Source organism: Podarcis bocagei (assembly GCF_964188305.1).
Source record: "Podarcis bocagei genome assembly, chromosome: 11".
Taxonomy (NCBI): Eukaryota; Metazoa; Chordata; class Lepidosauria; order Squamata; family Lacertidae; genus Podarcis; species Podarcis bocagei.
The window spans coordinates 50,224,383-50,243,800 of record NC_138136.1 but is presented as its reverse complement, the minus strand read 5'-3'; the positions used below and the strand labels follow the sequence as shown (position 1 = coordinate 50,243,800).

General features: G+C 45.6%; 1 protein-coding gene across 1 annotated transcript; it reads left to right on the top strand.

Annotated features, from left to right (window-relative positions):
* The first annotated feature begins 9,400 nt into the window (after positions 1-9,400).
* On the top strand, positions 9,401-19,051 carry GRP (gastrin releasing peptide). Its single transcript, XM_081213348.1, has 3 exons — positions 9,401-9,791; positions 14,694-14,944; positions 18,530-19,051. Exons 1-3 carry the CDS (start codon positions 9,614-9,616, stop codon positions 18,581-18,583), a joined length of 483 nt encoding a protein of 160 aa, XP_081069474.1. The 5' UTR covers positions 9,401-9,613; the 3' UTR covers positions 18,584-19,051.
* The last annotated feature ends 367 nt before the right edge of the window (positions 19,052-19,418 follow it).

Genomic DNA, 19,418 nt, shown 5'->3' with positions numbered 1-19,418 from the left:
GAAGCCGAACGTGCTCTGTTTTGAGTGTTATGCTTCCGATTTGAGTGCCACACTTCCGTTTTGAGTGTTACACAGAGGTCTGTTTGTTTTTCCTATTTTTTCTGTGGCTTTGTTTTTGTGACTATGTGGAACCCAGTTCAGCTACTGATTGGCTGCTTGTATGACTGAAGTACATTGTTTATTGCTTTCATTTTATGGATCAATGGTTTCATTAGATAGTAAAATTCATGTTAAATCGCTGTTTTAGGGGTTGTTTTTAAAAGTCTGAACCGATTAATCCATTTTGCGTTACTTTCTATGGGAAAGAATGCCTTGGTTTTGGAACGCTTCGGTTTTGGAATGGACTTAAATAAAGGATTAAGTTTGAGAACCAAGGCACCACTGTACCCACCAACACTCTTCCAGAGATGAAACACATGTGCTTTTCCTTTTTGTAAGAAAGCATTTGGCCAGAAACTTTTTGGGCTTTTAAAAGGACTGCTTTATATACCGTATTTTTCGCCCTATAGGACGCACTTTTTCCCCTCCAAAAATGAAGGGGAAATCTCTGTGCGTCCTATGGAGCGAATACTGGCTTTCGCTGAAGCTTGGAGAGCGAGAGGGGTCGGTGCGCACCAACCCCTCTCACTCTCCAGGCTTCAGGAAGCTATCAGCAAGCCTAGGGAGCCCGCGGGAGTTCCCGCAGGGCTCCGTAGGCTGCGGATAGCAGCCTGCTGCCCGGCGCCCGGGGCTCCCTGAAGCAGAGCGCCCCGTGCACCGGGCAGACATCTGCAGCGTGGGGAGCCCTGCGGGAGTTCCTGGTTTGGTTTCCCCTACTTGGTTTTGGGGGGATACAGATAAAGATTACCGTATTTTTCGTCCCATAGGACGCACCTAGTTCTTTGGGTGGGAAATAAAGGAAAACTTTTTTCCCTTTATTTCCCCCCCAAAACCAAGTAGGGGAAACCAAACCAGGAACTTTATCTGTAGGAAAATGTAAAAGCTTCCCACATTGAGCTTCTTGAGCACACCTGACTTCTGAGTAAACGCCTGCTTTGTTTTTGGCAGAGAGTTAGGCAAGAGAGGCTGCCACAGGTGTCATCTGTCTTAAGGCGTTGCTTGCCAAACTTGCAGCAAATCTCTACCAAGTACATCTTAAGAGATACCATCTGGCGCTTAACCTTGCATAAGGCAGACCCTTAACAGAAAACATCAGGTCCACTATTAATATTCCATTCATTCCCCGAGGCCTTAATTAGGTTCAGAACTTCCAATATGGCTTCTGTGCACTCATACATCCCAGCGGGACAGCAAAAAAGACTCTCTTTCCAAACTCTCAGCAAAGTTCTGTGATTTGCGATAGAGTTGTGCTAGGAAAGAAAATACGATACCTTTGTTTTCATTTATTTATTTCTATCTTACTGGTGCTTTTGAATTGATGCTTTTGAATTATGGTGCTGGAGGAGACTATTGAGAGTCCCATGGACTGCAAGAAGATCAAACCTCTCCATTCTTAAGGAAATCAGCCCTGAGTGCTCACTGGAAGGACAGATCGTGAAGTTGAGGCTCCAATACTTTGGCCACCTCATGAGAAGAGAAGACTCCCTGGAAAAGACCCTGATGTTGGGAAAGATGGAGGGCACAAGGAGAAGGGGACGACAGAGGATGAGATGGTTGGACAGTGTTCTCGAAGCTACAAACATGAGTCTGACCAAACTGCGGGAGGCAGTGGAAGACAGAAGTGCCTGGTGTGCTCTGGTCCATGGGGCCACGAAGAGTCAGACACGACTAAACAACAACAATCTTATGGGGGGGGGGCATGGACAAATAAAGTGAAAGAAATGAAAACAAACAAACAGAATGAAACTTGAAACTGTACAGATGAAGGTGATTGACTACATGGAATTGGCAGAAATGACTGGCAGAATCCGAGACCAGGGAGAAGAGTTGGTGAAAGAAGACTGGAAGAAATTTAAAGACTATTTACAGAAATATTGTAAAATTAATCAATGTTAGAAGGATGTTGGATAGAAACTAAGGGGTTTCCAGCTGTAATGCTTTAGGAGATACGAAAAAAAGGTTTAAAAATGGGTAAAAGCTTAATGGTAAGGATTTGCTGAACTAACAAATTGAAGTGGAATACAAAGAAGGGAGGTATGAGGAGGTCTGGGGAAATAAGCGTAAGGAAGATATGTTATGGAAAATTATTTGTTTTTTAATTGTTTTTTATGTTGTATTTTGTTTCTTAAGGCAGCCCTGTTCAGGGAAGTTTTTAACATGTGATATTTTACTGTATTTTTGGTTTTTATGGAAGCCGCCCAGAGTGGCTGGGGAGGCCCAGCCAGATGGGCGGGGTATAAATAATAAATAATAAATTATTATTATTATTATTATTATTATTATTATTATTATTATTATTATTATTAATTTTTTATTGTTATATTTTAAAAACTTTAATAAATATCTTTTGGTGGAAAAAAAGAAACTTGAAACTGTAATACAGTATATAGGTACATAAGTAATGCTATTATTCCAGCGAGTATACAATTATTAACAACTCGCTGTGATTTTTATAAATGCATTCCAAGCATCATTGTATTGATTCATACACAACCTGTGTCTAAAAGCAATCCATTTGTTGCAAGGGTTGTCATATCTTTCATCCGTTGATCAAACGGGGCCATAATATTAGAATCAGTATCAGTCTTTTTGGCAGATGTAATGGCGTGAAGAGTCCATTTATGTTGGCCATCAAGCCCCATTCACTATGGGCTCTCAAATTTCAGCAGCGCCCTGTGTGCTGCTAAAATTTGGCCCCTTTGGCTCTCTCGCTGCGTTCTACAGCACCCCCTGCAGCACAGTGCTCAGTGCGACTGCACTGGTCGTGCTACCCTAAAACTGCCTCTGGATATAGTGCCTGGTCAGTCTGCCCCACTATGGGAGAGGCATTTAAATTATAGCAATTATTTCTAAATTTGCATCTAGTCATATAAATGAGCACATACAGATTTTATGCAAATTTATGCCCTCCTTTCTCTTTTAGTGATGCGTAAATGCGTGTCAGGGGCTGGACTGAGGAGAAATTGTGGGACCCCCCCCCCCTTCCTGCACCTTCCCAAGAAGAGGAGGATAGCATAGATTTAGAACAGTGGTTTGCAGAAGGTCATAGTTCAGAGGCTGCAGAAGGGAGAAGCTGGGAAATATTGGGAGAGCAGCAGGAAGAAGAAGCACCAGGAGAGAGACAGCTAACAGACCGCCCCCACCCCACACAAAACAAGGTGTGTCTTGAGAGTAATAGAACAGAAAACTCAGAGGCAGAAAGCACAGATCAGCTGGCGTAGGGATGACGTAGAATAGGTGGGACTGAGGGGGTTGGACTTTACCTGGAGCAACGCCATTATCTAAGAGAGACAACATTCCTTCATATCTCTCTGTGTATATTGAATAAACTACGTGGCAAGAACTCTTCTTGTTTTTCTTCTTGACATCTCACTGCGAGAGGGATAGGATTCCCTGAAGCCTTGACAATGGGCTCGTTCCAGATTGAGTACCAGAAGCCTTCTTTAGTTTTTTTTTAATTCATTTTTCTTTTTCATTCATTACATACATCTCAAATCCTTAACATTTACTATATATTCCTCCCTCCCTCCCCTCCAAGACTTCCCCCAACTTGTGCTTCTGGTTTGTCTCTATTTTTACCCACTTTGCTATCTCTCAACAGAAAAAGTTAGTAATAACATAACATCAAACCTAAAAACATAAAAATAGAAGTAAATACACCATCCTATTTCACTATCTTCTAAACATTTTCTGATGCTGATAATGTGGATGTTTATTTAAATCCTGCCATCAAGTCTATTGATTTCCTTTGTTTTCGCAAATATAATATGAATGGTCCCCAGTCTTTTTCAGAGGACTTCTTTCTTTAGCTTTACGGGAAATTCTTGACAACAGCTTTCTAGATTTTCTAACTATTCTTCAATCCAGAGGTGCTCAGAGCACCCCTATAAAACCTCAGAGTGCCCCAAGTTTGCCCTTGGTCATGTGATGTTAAGACTGGTTACCTTTTTCTCCTTTGAAAAGTACGTAAGAGTTGGAAGAGGAAGTTGAGGGAATACTCCTTCCTCCTTCCTCTTTCAATTCTTTGTGCTTTTTGATGCTCACATCAGAAGAAGAAGAAGAAGAGTTTGGATTTGATATCCCGCCTTTCACTCCCCTTCAGGAGTCTCAAAGCGGCTAACAATCTCCTTTCCCTTCCTCCCCCACAACAAACACTCTGTGAGGTGAGTGGGGCTGAGAGACTGGCCCAAGGTCACCCAGCAGCTGCATGTGGAGGAGCGGAGACGCGAACCCGGTTCACCAGATTACGAGACTACCGCTCTTAACCACTACACCACACTGGCTCTCACATTAATTCTGCTGGATCCGACTTTTAGCCAAATGCCTTGGAGAAGTAAAGTGTATGTTCAATATTTTCAAACTCTGACTGCAAATCAACATGGTGAAAGAAAGCAGTTTCAGTTTCATATTCATCTGATTTTAATAAACCCCTCATAGAGAAGACACTATTATGTGGCAGAAAGGAAGGAAATAAGGGCACAAATAACAACAATTTGATTATAGAAATTAATATCCATAAATGTCTTCCTGATGCAGGAAGCTTGGTTGTGTCACATTCTGCCTAAAGCTAAGCAGGAAAAGGTTTGAAAATTAGAACTAAGCGTCAGTTAGTTGTACACAGATGTGACTGCAATTTATTCACAAGAAGGAGAAGTTGTCTCAAAGGAAAACAGCCGAGTCATTTAAAGTGAATTAGTGTGTTTGTTGCACCTGGATTCCCTTCTAGATGCTTAGTAACGCAGAATAAATTACTATGATGGAAAATACAGAATTATGGTGGTGTATCTATACAAACTGATTTTGCAGTGTATAATTAAAGCATAGAAAAGAAGCTGTATGCATGCATTTATATTCAGGTTATACTCTGATTTCCAAAGTACAAAATACAGGGAGACGCTGTATGTTCAGGATGCTTCTGCCCTGGTTTCAGCTCAGAGGCTCGTGTGCACAGAAGAAACAAACCTCTGTACGCAAGCAGATGTTGTGAGCACAGTTCCTCTCCTAGTCTAGTTTTTGGGAGCATTACAAAATTGGCGATAGTGCCGGACAGCTGTTTAGAATGAGGCTCTGGGGAACAGGAGTTAGTCTTGCCTACTCAACCACTAATCAGTATGACAGGCATTTGTTACATCAGGATCCATTTACACAGCCCCATTGGGAAGAAAGCCTTTGAGTACGTACTGCCTATGTCATGGGTAGGCAAACTATGGCCTGGGGGCCAAATTCGGCCCAATCGCCTTCTAAATCCGGCCCATGGACAGTCCAGGAATCAGCATGTTTTTACATGAGTAGCATGTGTCCTTTTATTTAAAATGCATCTCTGGGTTATTTGTGGGGCCTGTCTGGTGTTTTTGAATGTGTGCTTTTATTTAAAATGCAGCTCTGGGTTATTTGTGGGGCATAGGAATTTGTTCATTTCTCCCCCCAAAATATAGTCTGAGGGACAGTGGACTGGCCCCCTACTGAAAAAGTTTGCTGACCCCTGGCCTATGTGCTCCTGTTCACAAGATCTCTGTTAATGTTGCCATTTTAGAAGCCTTCCAGGAGCTGCCACAATCTTTGATGTGGTTAAGGGATTCCATGCAACGTTTCTTCTTCTTGACCCATCAGCTTAGAAGTACCCAAGCAAAATGTTGGTTATAGACCTAAGTGAAGGAGGATCCTCTCCACCCTGCCCAACAATTGCAATATTTGTCGATTTCAGTCATCTGATCATTCATCCATCCATCCATCCATCCATCCATTTATTTATTTATTTATTGAAGACCATTTGTAAACTGCTTAATTTTATTATAATTTCCTAAGTGGTGTACACCCACACCCACACCCACACACCCACACATCATCATTTTAAAAATACAGCCTAAAACCAATAAAGCAGTGATATAAAAGCATATTATCACAGAATCTTAGAGTTGGGTCATCTGGTCCAACCCTCTGCAATGCAGACATCTCAGCTAAAGGATCCCTGACAGATGGCCATCCAACCTCTGCTTAAAAACCTCCAAGGATGGAGAGTCCACAGTGTCCTTAAGGAGTCAGTTCCACTGCCGAACAGCTCTTACTGCCAAAACATTTTTTCTGAATGTTTAGTCGGAATCTCCTTTTTTGTATCTTGAAGCCATCGGTTCTCCAGAGCAGGAGAAAACAAGCATGTTCCCTCTTCCAGGTTGAAACAAAATTTAAAAATTCCTTCCAGTAGCACCTTAGAGACCAACTAAGTTGGTCGACTACGGCAGACCAACACCTACCTCTTCCAGGTGACAGCCCTTAAGATACCTGAAGATATCAAACATATAAAATAGGGTCTGATTCAGGTTAAGGAAAGCCTATTCATTTCCCCAACACCACTTGCTTTCTGAAAAAAATAAAATTAATAGAGTGATCGTTGGTTGGGGAAAGCTCATGTGAACTGCCCCATCAATGGTGTTCTTGTATTTGTGTTCTTGTAAAAGCATAACAAAACATCAAACATTAAAAAACTTCCCTGTACTGTGCCTTCCGATGTCTTCTAAAAGTTGCATAGTTATTTATCCCCTTGACATCTCATGGGAGGGCATTCCACGGACCAAGGGCACCGACAGAGCAGTGTCTCTACTTTGCAGAACTACAAAGAACTGCAGCCGTGACGCAGAGCAGAATCTGGTGCAGATTTAATAAGGGAAGCAACGTGCTGGCGAAGATACTGCCAGGATCCCCTGGAGCAAAGTTGCCTGTGTTTCTATGCAGAAGAAATGTGTTGGTGAGAGGCGGGTGGGGAGCACAAAATGAAAGATGGGTTTGGAAAACTGGATAACATCAACAGACAGGGGCATGTGGTGGGTGTCCGCAGAGGTGTTCCCCGGTATCTCTCAAAGGCTCCAGGCGTAATAAATGCACGCAGGATACAATAACAGAGTGCACAAGGCTTCATCAATCAGAGGCGAGAGTGTTCACGTGTGAATATCCCTGGAGATATCAGCTCCTATAATTCTCCAAATAAAGAGCCCGTTCCCCCTACTTTGATAAGGGAACAGAAGTCGGAGGCCTTATCAAGTCTCACCAACCAGAGGGGGAAACAAAGACCCCCACTTCATTTATGGACGAGGAGGGTCCTGAAATGGGGAGGGGGAGATGGAGTTTGCTTTAGACGAGGCAAAGCATGTTTCATTCCCATTGAGAGCTTTTGTTTGTTTGTTTGTTTCGTGAATAGGGGAGATATGAATGAATGGCACAGGGCAGAGCAGTGAGAGGGGGGGCTTGCGCATTAATCAGAAAATATCAGGCGCTTGCAACAGGGTGCGTTTGATGTGCAAAAGGAAGAAGGAGAAGAGGCTGCCGTGAAATCTGGCTTCCCCTCAGAACCGGTGCCAGGCCTGTAATAAATTATAAAAACATCGCCACCGAGAAGACACAATCTTGGAGAAATGAAGCGCAAAAATTAAGCATGAAATTAACCAAGAGAGGAACTGTTGGAATGGGCAAGAACTTGAGGCTAGATGAAACAAAATTGCACCCTGGTCACCCTGGACTTATGCCCTGTAGTCTGGCTCTACTGCTGCATGGCCATATAAAATGGGCTTGGGTGACCTTGGGCCAGTCACACTTCTCTGAAGTCTCTCAGCCCCACTCACCTCACAGAGTGTTTGTTGTGGGGGAGGAAGGGAAAGGAGATTGTTAGCCGTTCTGAGACTCCTTCGGGTAGTGATAAAGCGGGATATCAAATCCAAACTCTTCTCCCCAGTTTCTCAGACAGCATTTCCTCATTCTGGCCCCGAAATCTCCACTTTGGGCTGCATCTGGGACATTATGTAGCATGCAAGGAATGCGCTGTGTTGAGCTACGGGCATCTTCCCTACCATTCAGCAGAGGGGACAATATTGAGCAGCTGGCGGTGGGCTTGGTAAATGGGAAAACCTACATACATGCTTTCCCAGCAGGAAAGCCAAGTGTGATCTGCAACAAACTGTTGCAGTGGAAACTCCCTCCAAATAGGAAAACGCCGGTTCAGTGAACTGTTCCCTCCAAACAGGACATCCCAATCCCTCCCTCCCACCCCCGCCACAATACTCAGCCCTCATTGGACTGTTGTTTTTTTGGGAGGTGGGGGTGCCTCCGTAATATATATATTTTAGATAGCTGTCAACTAGCTACCAGGCTAAGTTCGAAGTGCTGGTTTTACTGCATAAAGCCCTATACAACTTGGGATCAGGATGATGAAAGATCTTCTCTCTCACACCCCCCCCTTTAAATACCCAATCCACCACTGCACTCTGCAGGTGAGGGCTTCCTGGAGATGCCACCTTATCAGGGTGCCCATCTCACGCAACACAGAAATCAGGCTTCTAGCACCTGCCCTTTTCAATTCCCTCCCGTTAAATATTAATTGGGCTGTCGGGGGAGGAAGCTGCCTCTGCAGCTCTCTTGCACCCCGGAGCCAGGCCCCGAAGGCTCCACTGAGCTCCGGCGTCCCTTCCTGCAGCTCCAACCTCAATGAGGGAGTCTTTCGTGGGGCACCGGGTTGCACCTCTCAAAACAATGTGCCCAGGGCCACGGCACCCCACACCCCACGCTATGCCACTGGTCTCCTCCCAGCACTTCTTGCTAAAATGAGAGTGGACAGAAGCCCTTAGCTTTCAATGCACCCTTACCTCCAGTCGGCGATTTCCCCTCAGAAGTCAGAGATATGCACTTGGCACATGTTCAGAGGAACACTTCCCTTTTATTAGGACTTATCAGGACTGAAATCTAGTCTGGGGCTAAGCCTTGATATACCTCAGCTGGAATTATCATCATCACCATTATTTCTATACCACCCTATACCAGGGGTCTCCTCCCTCCTCAGGCTCTTTCTGACAGGACAGCCCCCCCCCTCTAGAGGTAAGAGCTTGCTTGTGTGAGTGGGGCACGACACTCTGCATTGTCTCAGAGGCAACCTCTTCTTTAGGAGGACTTCACAAGGCTAAGCCTTGGGAGCTGACCCCACTCCTCCTGGCATTATTCAGAATTGCTATCCCGCCCCTCGCCTGCCATGGGGCTCTCATATTTCTGACGGACGTTATTTTCCAACAGGCAGAAGTTCTCCTGGTGCCGTTTTATCCATCCTTGAATCTGAGCGGTGGGGGGTAGCTTTACCTGTGAGTCTGGTGGTGTCAGCCTGCCGTGCAGCTGCTGAAGCCACAGACGGGGCGGGGGAGAGCGGGGTGGGGGAACCTTCCCCCAGAGGGTAGTACTGAAGCAGTAATGGCTGGACGGGTGGGCGTCAGAGGAAGGAGGAGCGCTGGGCTGCGCTTTCGCCGTCGAGCCAGCCAGCCAGCCAGTCAGGCGGGCGGAGAGGCGCTGCTCCAGCAGCGCCCTCGAGGGGAGGCGTTAAGGGCTTGACCTTTCCTGCCACCTCGCCCAGCCTGCATATAAAGGCAGGTCCCGGCCGAGGAGGCAGAAGCAGCGCCGCGCTCAGTCTCCGCCGCGACTCGCCGCTGCCCTTGATCAAGCAGAGCGCCGAGCCGCCCCGTCGAGGCCAAGCCCGGAACGCACCATGGCGCGTCCCGAGTTCCAGCTGCTGCCGAAGCCCCGCGGGCTCTTCTCGCTCCTGGGTCTCTTCGCCTTCGCGCTGCTGCTGGAGGGACGTGGCGTCCGCGCCGCGCCCTTGCAAGGCAGCGAGGGGGCGTCCCCGATGGCCAAGGTCTACCCCCGGGGCAGCCACTGGGCAGTGGGTGAGTACGCACGAATTGCTGAGCGCCCACGGTCGCCAAATGTGTGTGTGTGGCGCGCGCTTTCTCTCCCCACCCCGACGCCGCGGTTGGCGCTTGACAGACGAGCATCAGTCCCGAGGGAAAGTGAAAAGAGAGCGAGGTCTTTGCCGCGAGGAGCTTACAATCGCCGTTTCTGCAGGGGGAGCGAGTAGCATTCAGGGAGTGAGGATTGAGCGGAGGGAAGGAGAGTGAGTTTTAGAGGGACGGAGGGAGGGACCTCGTACTTTCCCCCAACTTTGAAAAGCTGGCTTGGAGAGCATCCATCCGTCCGTTATCATTTTCCTCCCAGCCAAACTCGGTACCCATCCTGGCGACGCAATGCCTCCCGTTTCCAGAGAGCATCCCCTCCAGCTTGCCTCGCTCCCGCGCCGCATCACATTACCCCCTCCATCCTGTCCGTGTCAATCTATTCCGTGTGCAGGCAGATGCGTTGTTGCTGATTTTTATTTTCATGTTTTGGAAAAGAAATTGCGACTTCGCACAGCAGGTCATTAAATATTATTTTTTTTGGGGGGGGGGACTTTGCTACCCTGTAGTCATAACCGCCACTAGGTTCGACGGAGAAGAATTCCATCCCTTGGGTCTTTTCAGTCCTGACAAGTGGGTCAGCAAAACATTGCAGTGTGGAGTGCACCTGTTCAATGTCCCAGCCAATCAGCTTGTCATGCCTTTTGCCAGGATACTCCATTCCTCCTTCTCCTTCATTTCCTGTTCCTCCACTGCATTCTGTGCTAAATGAGCATCTTTGGTCCTCAGTCGGCTGCTATTAGACACCCCTCACTTGGGTTTCCCCCCCTCAAGCTTTTTTTTGACTGGGAGGGAGGTATTTGGGGTGTCCCCAAGCTTGCTAAAACGTACTGATGAACCGTGGATGGTGTTGCCATTTGAGCTACATGGGGTTCTAAACTCAAGAGAACGGAGTTTTCTATTAAGATATAGGAGAACAAAATGAAATCTCCATTGACAGAGAGAGTATAGCTCTGAATACCAGGTGCTGAGGACAAACCAATCAGGGAGCACTGTTGCCCTCCATTCATGTATCTGGCCAGCCTGCCGCTGTTGGAAACAGGATGCGGGACTAGATAGATTCCCTGGTCTAAACTATCAGGGTTTTTCTTAGGCTGTCATTGCACTGGCATCTGCTAGAGCTACTTTAGTTTCAGGGTATCCTATTGTAAGGAGCAAAGGTTGTACTAGATGAACAATAGGATCCCTGACAGGTTGGTCTCTACATCTTATAAAATTGACGTCTTGTCTCTCCTGCCATTACGAAGATAGGACGCTGCCTTATGCCCAATCGGAGCCCTGGTCCACTTAACCCAGTGCTGCCTACACTGATTGGCAGCGGCTTTTCATGTTTTCAGAGATGGGTCCTCTGAGCTCTAGCTGGAAATGTTGTGGGTTGAACCTGGAATGTTCTGCTCTGCCATAGCCCTTCCCCATTAGAAATAGCTTGCAGAATACTGCCTTGATCTCTCTAAGCCACCTTCCCCTTTATCTGTAGCATCCAGTGAGAGCAAGCGTGGTGTAGTGGTTAAGAGCGGTGGACTTGTAATCTGGTGAACCGGGTTCACTTCCCTGCTCCTCCACATACAGCTGCTGGGTGACCTTGGGCTAGTCACACTTCTCTGAAGTCTCTCAGCCTCACGCACCTCACAGGGTGTTTGTTGTGGGGGAGGAAGGGAAGGGAGAATGTTAGCCGCTTTGAGACTCCTTCGGGTAGTGATAAAGAGGGATATCAAATCCAAACTCCTCCTCCTCCTCCTCCTCCTCCTCCTCCTCTTCTTCTTCTTCTTCTTCTTCTTCTTCTTCTTCCTCCTCCTCCTCCTCCTCCACACATCTGTACAGTGCACAAGTATCTGCCACCTCTTTGCTTTTCTCCTTGAGATGGTTCATTCATGCTATTACGTATTTCTTCCATGCAGACAGTTCCAGCCTTCCATAACTGAGTGCATGGATTTACAGAAGAGGGTTGTGTGTGTGTGTGTGTGTGTGTGTGTGTGTGTGAGAGAGAGAGAGAGAGAGAGAGAGAGAGAGAGAGAGAACCAGGAAATCACAGAATTGGTTCACATCTGTGAATCTGTGGCTTTTCTCTGTTTGAGAGTAATTCCTCTCACGCCCATGGTTGCATGACAAAATATCTAAGAGTGCTGAACAGTCCATGAAGACTGCCTGCAGGTATCTCTGCAGCTGTGGTGGCCCTGCTTGCCACCTAGTATAATTTGGTGTGGTGTCTGTCATGACACCCCTGTCATGCAACTTCAAGCATAGGTTCCGGCAAAGAGAGACTACCTATAAGTATAGTTGGCTGCAACCCCCTTAACATGGTGGTATTAACCTCCCAACGCCACCAGCACCTATTGCAGTTGCAGGAGATGATACTGACTGCCCGGAGACAGGTGACAGTTTATTCCAGAAAGTAGAAATGATATGATGGGAACACAGCTCATCCCAACAGAACTTTACATAGGTAGTTGCAAGTAACATTGATTTAACTAGAACAAGTTCCAAGAGAGGCTTTGCTTTTGAGCAGACGAGTTGCTGGAGAAATGGAAGCACTTCACCCTCTCCCCACCAGCCATCAAAATCGCCCTCCCCCACGCTGCTTTTCTCCTGTGTCTTTTTCAGGGACATTGTGGTGGGGGAAAGCAGCTTGGGGGAGGTCATCATTGGGCTCATCCACACTTTCGCTCGTCCTGTGTTTGATCGTATTGTGTACTGATTAGTTGCTCAGGGTCCGAGAACCTTTCTTGTTCTGCAGCTGTGCCTTCTGAAAATTTGACCTTACCCACTGAACGGAAGCAAAATGTGCCTCTTGGTTTTCTATGCATTTGGATAAGATACGAATCAGCAGGTAAGATTGGATTTTGACACGGCACAGCCGAGGAACAATGAGGATAGCCCTTGCACCTGGGAAAAATTAATCAGTGCACAATATGATCAAAATATGCGGCAACCGAAAGTGTAGATGAGCCCAAAGGTGGCAAGGTGGCTGGCAGGAATAGGGTTAAAGTCAGGAAAAGGTCTTTCATGTCTATTTTAGCCCATAATTTTTGCATGCTTCTGTAGGGCTTCAAAAGCCTGCAAGCAAAGCCTGTTTGATCAGCAGGATAAAAGAAACGAGTGACTGTGGTCACTGATGCTTCTATCATACCACCTTGAAAATCCACGCTCACCTGGTCTGCACACTCTTCTGTGCATCTATGTGTGTCTATCCAAAAGTCAGGAGCACTCACACGGTCGAAAGATACAGAGTGTGAATTATACCTTTAATGGGGGCTTCTATTTGGAAAGATGTATCACACACACACACACACACACACACACACACACACAATTTTCTGTTTCTCCTCCCCACCCCCATCAGCCCAGTGAAAAAGTCCCCAGTGAGTTTGCTTGCAAGGCATCTAGGTTCCTAGCGTTAATTTGTCAGCAGTTGAGTTCCTTTTTATTGGAACATCTTTGATGCATAAGTGTGCTAGAATGTTGCTGAGAGGGTGAAAGAGAAGAGGCTACCATATTTCAGTCAAGGCAAAAGATTCCTGTTTAGCCCCAGCACGAAACCCTCAATCTCCAAGACAGGAGTCACCTAACCAGAAACCTGTGGACACATTTGAACTTTTGAGCAAGTGACATGGGCACAATCTTCTGTGGTGTCTTCTCTCCCCCTTCCTGAGAGAGAGAGAAAGTGTGCGTGTCCACCCACCCACTTTTCCTTTCCAAGGGATCTGGATAAAATAATTCACCTGAGCCTCAGAAAGCACATAGAGGTGAAAGAGGAAGTGGGATAGAGTGTCACGCTTCCAACTTCCTCCTTCGGCTCTACGTACTTTTCACAGAGCGGAAGGTAACCTCTCTTGCCATTTCATGACCAAGGGGGCAGTGACATGGGAGTGAGGTTAAGAGGCTTTGTGGGCACCATGAGGAAGATCCCAAGGGTGTCATTGTGCCCACGGGTGCCACCTTGCCAACTCCTGCCCTGGGATTTCAGTATAGCTGCGTGCTTCATTTAGCTCTTTCAGGCACAGACTTTAACATGGATTAGTTATCTCTAGCATCCTTTAACCACCATGTCCTATTAACTGTGGACATTCCGCATATTTTCTGTGCTTGGTTATGGGCAAAGTGGCAGTTCTAATCTACTTAGAGATCTTGATTACAAAAACCAGTAACTCTCCTGGATTAATTATGTGATGTGATCTTGTGCCCATGCTATGCTTTGGGTGGATGGCAACAAACACTGAACCGAGAAACAAATTAAGCTACAAGTAATGTCTTCCTAGACTGGATTACCTGTTCCCAGAAGCACCCTATAAAATTTCACAATGGCTGCCATCACCACTCTGCTAGCTTGGTACTCTTATGAGGGTACCAACTTTGATGCACTTCTGCCTGATCCAGGCATTCCTTGCCGGACGATAGAATCACAGCATAAAGCAGATAGCTCAGTCCGTAGAGCATGAGACTCTTAATCACAGGATCGTGGGTGTTAAGTTGTGGGTGAACATATCAGACGACACAGCGATTCTTCAAACAGCTCTTGCTTATTCACAGGCCAGAACAGAACTGAACTGAAGGGTTCAGCCAGCCTGCTTATATAGAGCTCCACTAGAACGCAACAGTAACCATTTTCTGTCACTATCCAATCACTGAACAGCACTTTCAATCCCTTATTTGCATATGTGGACCTGAGTGAAAACTATCTACAGTATCCCCCTGCTGGCCCAGGGTGAGAACTTCAGTACATAACAGTGGGTTCGAGCTCCACATTGGGCAAAAAGATTTCTGCATTGCAGGGGTTGGACAATCTACAGTTCTATGACTTTTGGCACCACTTTCATGGCATTTTGGTTCCTCTTGCAGGGCACTTCATGGGCAAAAAGAGCAGTGGAGATTTCCCTAACTTATATGAAGAACGAAATGAGTCGCCTTTCTCTTTGCTACCCAATAATGCCAAGCAACTGGGAGACTATCTGCACTGGGAGGAAACATTCAAGCAGTTCCTCCGGCTTCTTGAGGGGAACGAAAACCAAAGTGCTCAGCTTCTTAGGGAAGAATCTCCGTTTCCTGTCAAGAGCGCTTGGGAGGCAGAGGACAACAGCAGCCTCAAAGACGTAAGTGTAAACGCTTGCCTTCATCTCTGTGTTGACAAAAGTCACTTCAATAATGGAGTCCAGAGAGGAAAGAAATCCTGTTAACACTTTACTGAGCAAACTGAACAAAGTGTATAATTTGAGGAGGAACAAGCAGAGGGATTTTGTCTCTCTTAGTTCAGGCCTTGTAAGCAGCAGGGAAACATTCAGCCAAACACACAGAGGGAAATTTCCCTGAGAACTGCACAGCCAATTGGAGTGTTTGCTGCCTCAGTAAATGTCAAGCCGCTCTGTCTGGTGGCTAAGCAACACTTCCACCATCCCCCTATTGGTTAGCTGACTTACTGATAACAGAGTTAACCTTTGAGTTGCAAATTGAATGATCCTTGCTGCAGCACTTCTGACGCTTTCATTGACAATTTGAACATGGGAAGCTTCCTGTCACAGTTCGTTTCGTTTTGGTTTGCTTCCTTCAAACAAACATGCCAAACATGGTTCAGCAGAGGTGAAAATACATCTGAGAATGTCAGCAAGTTGAGCCTCAAAATAGGAATATGTGGGGAGGTAAAAAAAGTAAAGGGACCCCTGACCATTAGGTCCGGTCATGGCCGACTCTGGAGTTGCAGCGCTCATCTCGCTTTATTGGCTGAGGGAGCCGGCGTAGCTTCCGGGTCATGTGGCCAGCATGACTAAGCCGCTTCTGGCGAACCCGAGCAGCGCACGGAAACGCCGTTTACCTTCCCGTCGGAGCGGTACCTATTTATCTACTTGCACTTTGACGTGCTTTCGAACTGCTAGGTTGGCAGGAGCAGGGACCAAGCTACAGGAGCTCACCCCGTCGCGGGGATTCAAACCGCCGACCTTCTGATCAGCAAGTCCTAGGCTCTGTGGTTTAACAGTTAACTCTGTGGAGGTAACTTATGCTAAATCAGACCGTTGGTTCATCCAGCTCAGCACTGTCTCTGCTGACCAGCATTGGGTCTCTAAGATTTCAAGCAGGGATTTACCAACCCAGAGGTGCTGTGGACTGAACCTGGGAGCGTGTGCATGCGAAACAGATGCTCCACCACTGAGCTACAACTGCTCCCCAATAAAAAAATCAATAGCTTTTCAAGCATTACCTAGAATCCTAAATGGGGCTGTGAGGACCCCCCAGCCAACTATAATTGCACAAGCTGAATTTGATGGTATGTAATTGAATCCCACCCTGAAATAGTGACAATCTGGAAGTGCCCTAGAAATAGCAAAAGACTGGATCTTGGAACTCTTGCCTGTGGAGCATATTCCTAACCTCCCAGTTTACACAAAGCCATTTTTTAGCTTGTTGAAACATATATAACTTACTGTCACGAGGTACTGGGAAGCTTGCTACACCAAGGGGGAAACAGCTCTCCCTTTCCGATTATTTTGATTTAATTTTCTAGAAAAACTGATTGATTTGTGCTTGGGGTGGCAGTAAATGAACTACAGCCCCAAGTAATGACTTTATTCTGACATGGTTCGGCCTTCATTATACACCTTAAGGGTGCCAGGCGAAAACGTTCCTCTTTAACCAAGCCTTTGGCTGATTGACATCCAATTCCCTTTTAAATATGTTGTGGAAGTGGGATGTGTGTGTTATAGTTATAGTTATAGTTATAGTTATAGTTATAGTTATAGTTATAGTTATAGTTATAGTTATAGTGAAGCAGCTGTGTCAGGCAGCAGATGAGAGATGTGGGGCAGTAGTAGCAGCCCTTGGCTGTACCTCCCGAATCGCTTAGCTATCCTCATCTGTTGAATGATTAATTATAATGATATGCTGCTTTCATTCAGCCGAATCGCAAAGCGGCTTACAAACAATTAATACAGTTGGACCTCGGGTTTCGAGCGTAATCCGTTCCGGAAGACCGTTTGAGTTCCAAAACATTCGAAATCTGAAAACTCAGTATGGAAAACTCAATACGGAAGCCACATGGCATGTTCGACTTCTGAGGCGTTTTCGAAAACCGAAGCATTTACTTCCAGGTTTACAGCATTCAAAAACCGAAATGTTTGTCAACGGAGACGTTTGAAAACTGAGGTACCACTGTAACAATAACATAATAGAACACCACAAATGCAAGATAAACTAGACAGAGTAGTTAACAAACCATCAGTCAAAACAATTACAATTCACCAGTAAAACAATTACAGTCACAACTTGGAGAAGATAAGCTAAACAGCACAACAAAAGTCATATTATAGGATTACTCAAAGTACTACAGTGGTCGTAATCTATAAAACAATGTTAACAACCTTGACTAAATAGCACCCGAAAAATAAGATAAGCACTGATATATTCGTTGACTCGTCCCAGCCCTGTGACTCATAATCTTCCACTCTGTTCAGTTCATTAAAAGACTCCATACACACTGCCTAACCTTGACCTCTGAGGAGGTCACTTCAGTACTGTTAACATGGTGGTTCGACTTCACCCCCATGGGGCCATGCTGTTGTCTCTTGAGACAGGTGGATGCCAATCACAGTGATATCTGCTGCCACATGGTCACTCTTGGTCCTCCTACTCTGTCCTGCTGCCTCAGGTCTGGCGGAGAATGCTCTCCTGTCACACCAGCGCTGATGTTAGTGGGGGCTGGTCTATATAGGGCAAATGGGCCAATACACTGCCTGTCTGCCTTCAACCAACTCCTGTCCAACGCCAGCCTTCCTTACAAGCAGTGCCGGATTTACGTATAAGCTAAACAAACTATAGCTTAGGGCCCCACTCTCTTGGGGGGGCCCCAAAAAAATTAAAAGGAAAAAAAACCTGCATGTTAATTTTGTTATTGCCAAATGCCAATGTGTTTGCATTATTAAGTTTGTTAGGAATAAAAAATCATTTTAAGTTAGAGCTTAATAATTATTTCACTATTAACATACTTCTTCTTAATTATATTTCACTATTAATACACTTCTTCTTCATTGTATTTCAGTTCAACAATTACTTTGATAAAATACCTATTTTGCTTAGGGAAGCTTTTAATGTTTGAGCCATTACTGTATTTTAATATTTGGTTGGAAGCCGCCCAGAGTGGCTGGGGAAGCCCAGCCAGATGGGTGGGGTATAAATAAATTATTATTATTATTATTATTATTATTATTATTATTATTATTATTATTATTATTATTATTATTATTATTATTATTTTGTTATGTGCAAGTGGCTATAGATACCTATTAGGTCCATAAATTACCATATAGCATATATTCAACACAAAAAACAGTGACAATTTGTTGTTGACAAAGGACTGCTGGACATATAAAGGGCCCCGTTACCTTCAGTAGCTTGGGGCCTCATCAGACCTAAATCCGGCCCTGCTTACAAGTAGTCAGTGGGTGGCTCTGGCGATACCTGTTCTTGGTTTTCTGCCTCCCCCACCCCTACCAGTCATGGTCTGCCCCACTGAAATGTGAGGAGCCACCCAGTTGGCTCCTGTTTGTGGAAGCCCTTCACCTCCAGCAGTGAAACATCTTGGGCAGGAGCTGGTTGAGGGGCGTATGACCTCTGCACCCATCACTGCAGCGGCTTTTGTCAAGATTGCCCTCTCACTGTTATTCTTCTTCCTCTCTCTGTGTCTTCATTAGATGATGGATTATCTGCTGCAAGCGATGGATAGAAAAGAGGCCTCTCCCAGTTGAAGCAACTGTCTCCCAGCACCGAAGGCATAGAATAATATCTTTGCGAAAGAGACTATTGGTTTCACAAGCATTTTATTGTATATGATAACTGATTTAAAAATAATAATATTATCTTTTGTGTTAAGCAAGATTTTTTCCCTCCCCTTTGGCGTAAAAACAACCTGCTCACTTGTATTCCTAATCATGACGACACTCTTTGGCGGTGTTTATTTCCATCTGAGTAGCCTTTCCCCTCTTTCGAACGGCTTCGTTTGTACGACAGCTTTTGCCACCCTTGGTGCCCTCTAGGTGTTCTGGAGGGCGCCAAGGGTGGCAAAAGCTGTTCTGCATAATTGTTGATGAAGGGTCTTCCAGTTCTCTGACGGTAATTTGCCATTTCCTCTCCCTCCAATCGCCTCGTCTTTTGTGTTAACAATCATTCGATGTTTTTCAACATTCACAATAAACAAATATGTTTAAAAAAGGAAAGATTCCGAGGTTAGTGCTTTCATCTGTCTGAAACGCAGGTGATGCTGCAGTCTTGCTGAAGTGAAGCAGGTCGGTAAGGGCTTGAATTTCTGGGGGCCATTTTTGTAAGCTGCCTGGAGCTCAATGATAGAGGAAAGGTGGCATACAAAAACAAAGGAACCATATGTATGATGATAAATGCACACCTATTTGTGTGTGTGTGTGTTTTGATGCATTTATCTTTAAAGGGCATAAACTGCCCTGTGAAATGGTACAGAGAAGTCTGGAACGAAATTTTAAAGGGACAAATACTGTAGATTTATAAAACGGCAGATAGGTTTTTAAAACAATGAAGTTAAAAAGCATACCTCTCTCTGGAGGGCATTTT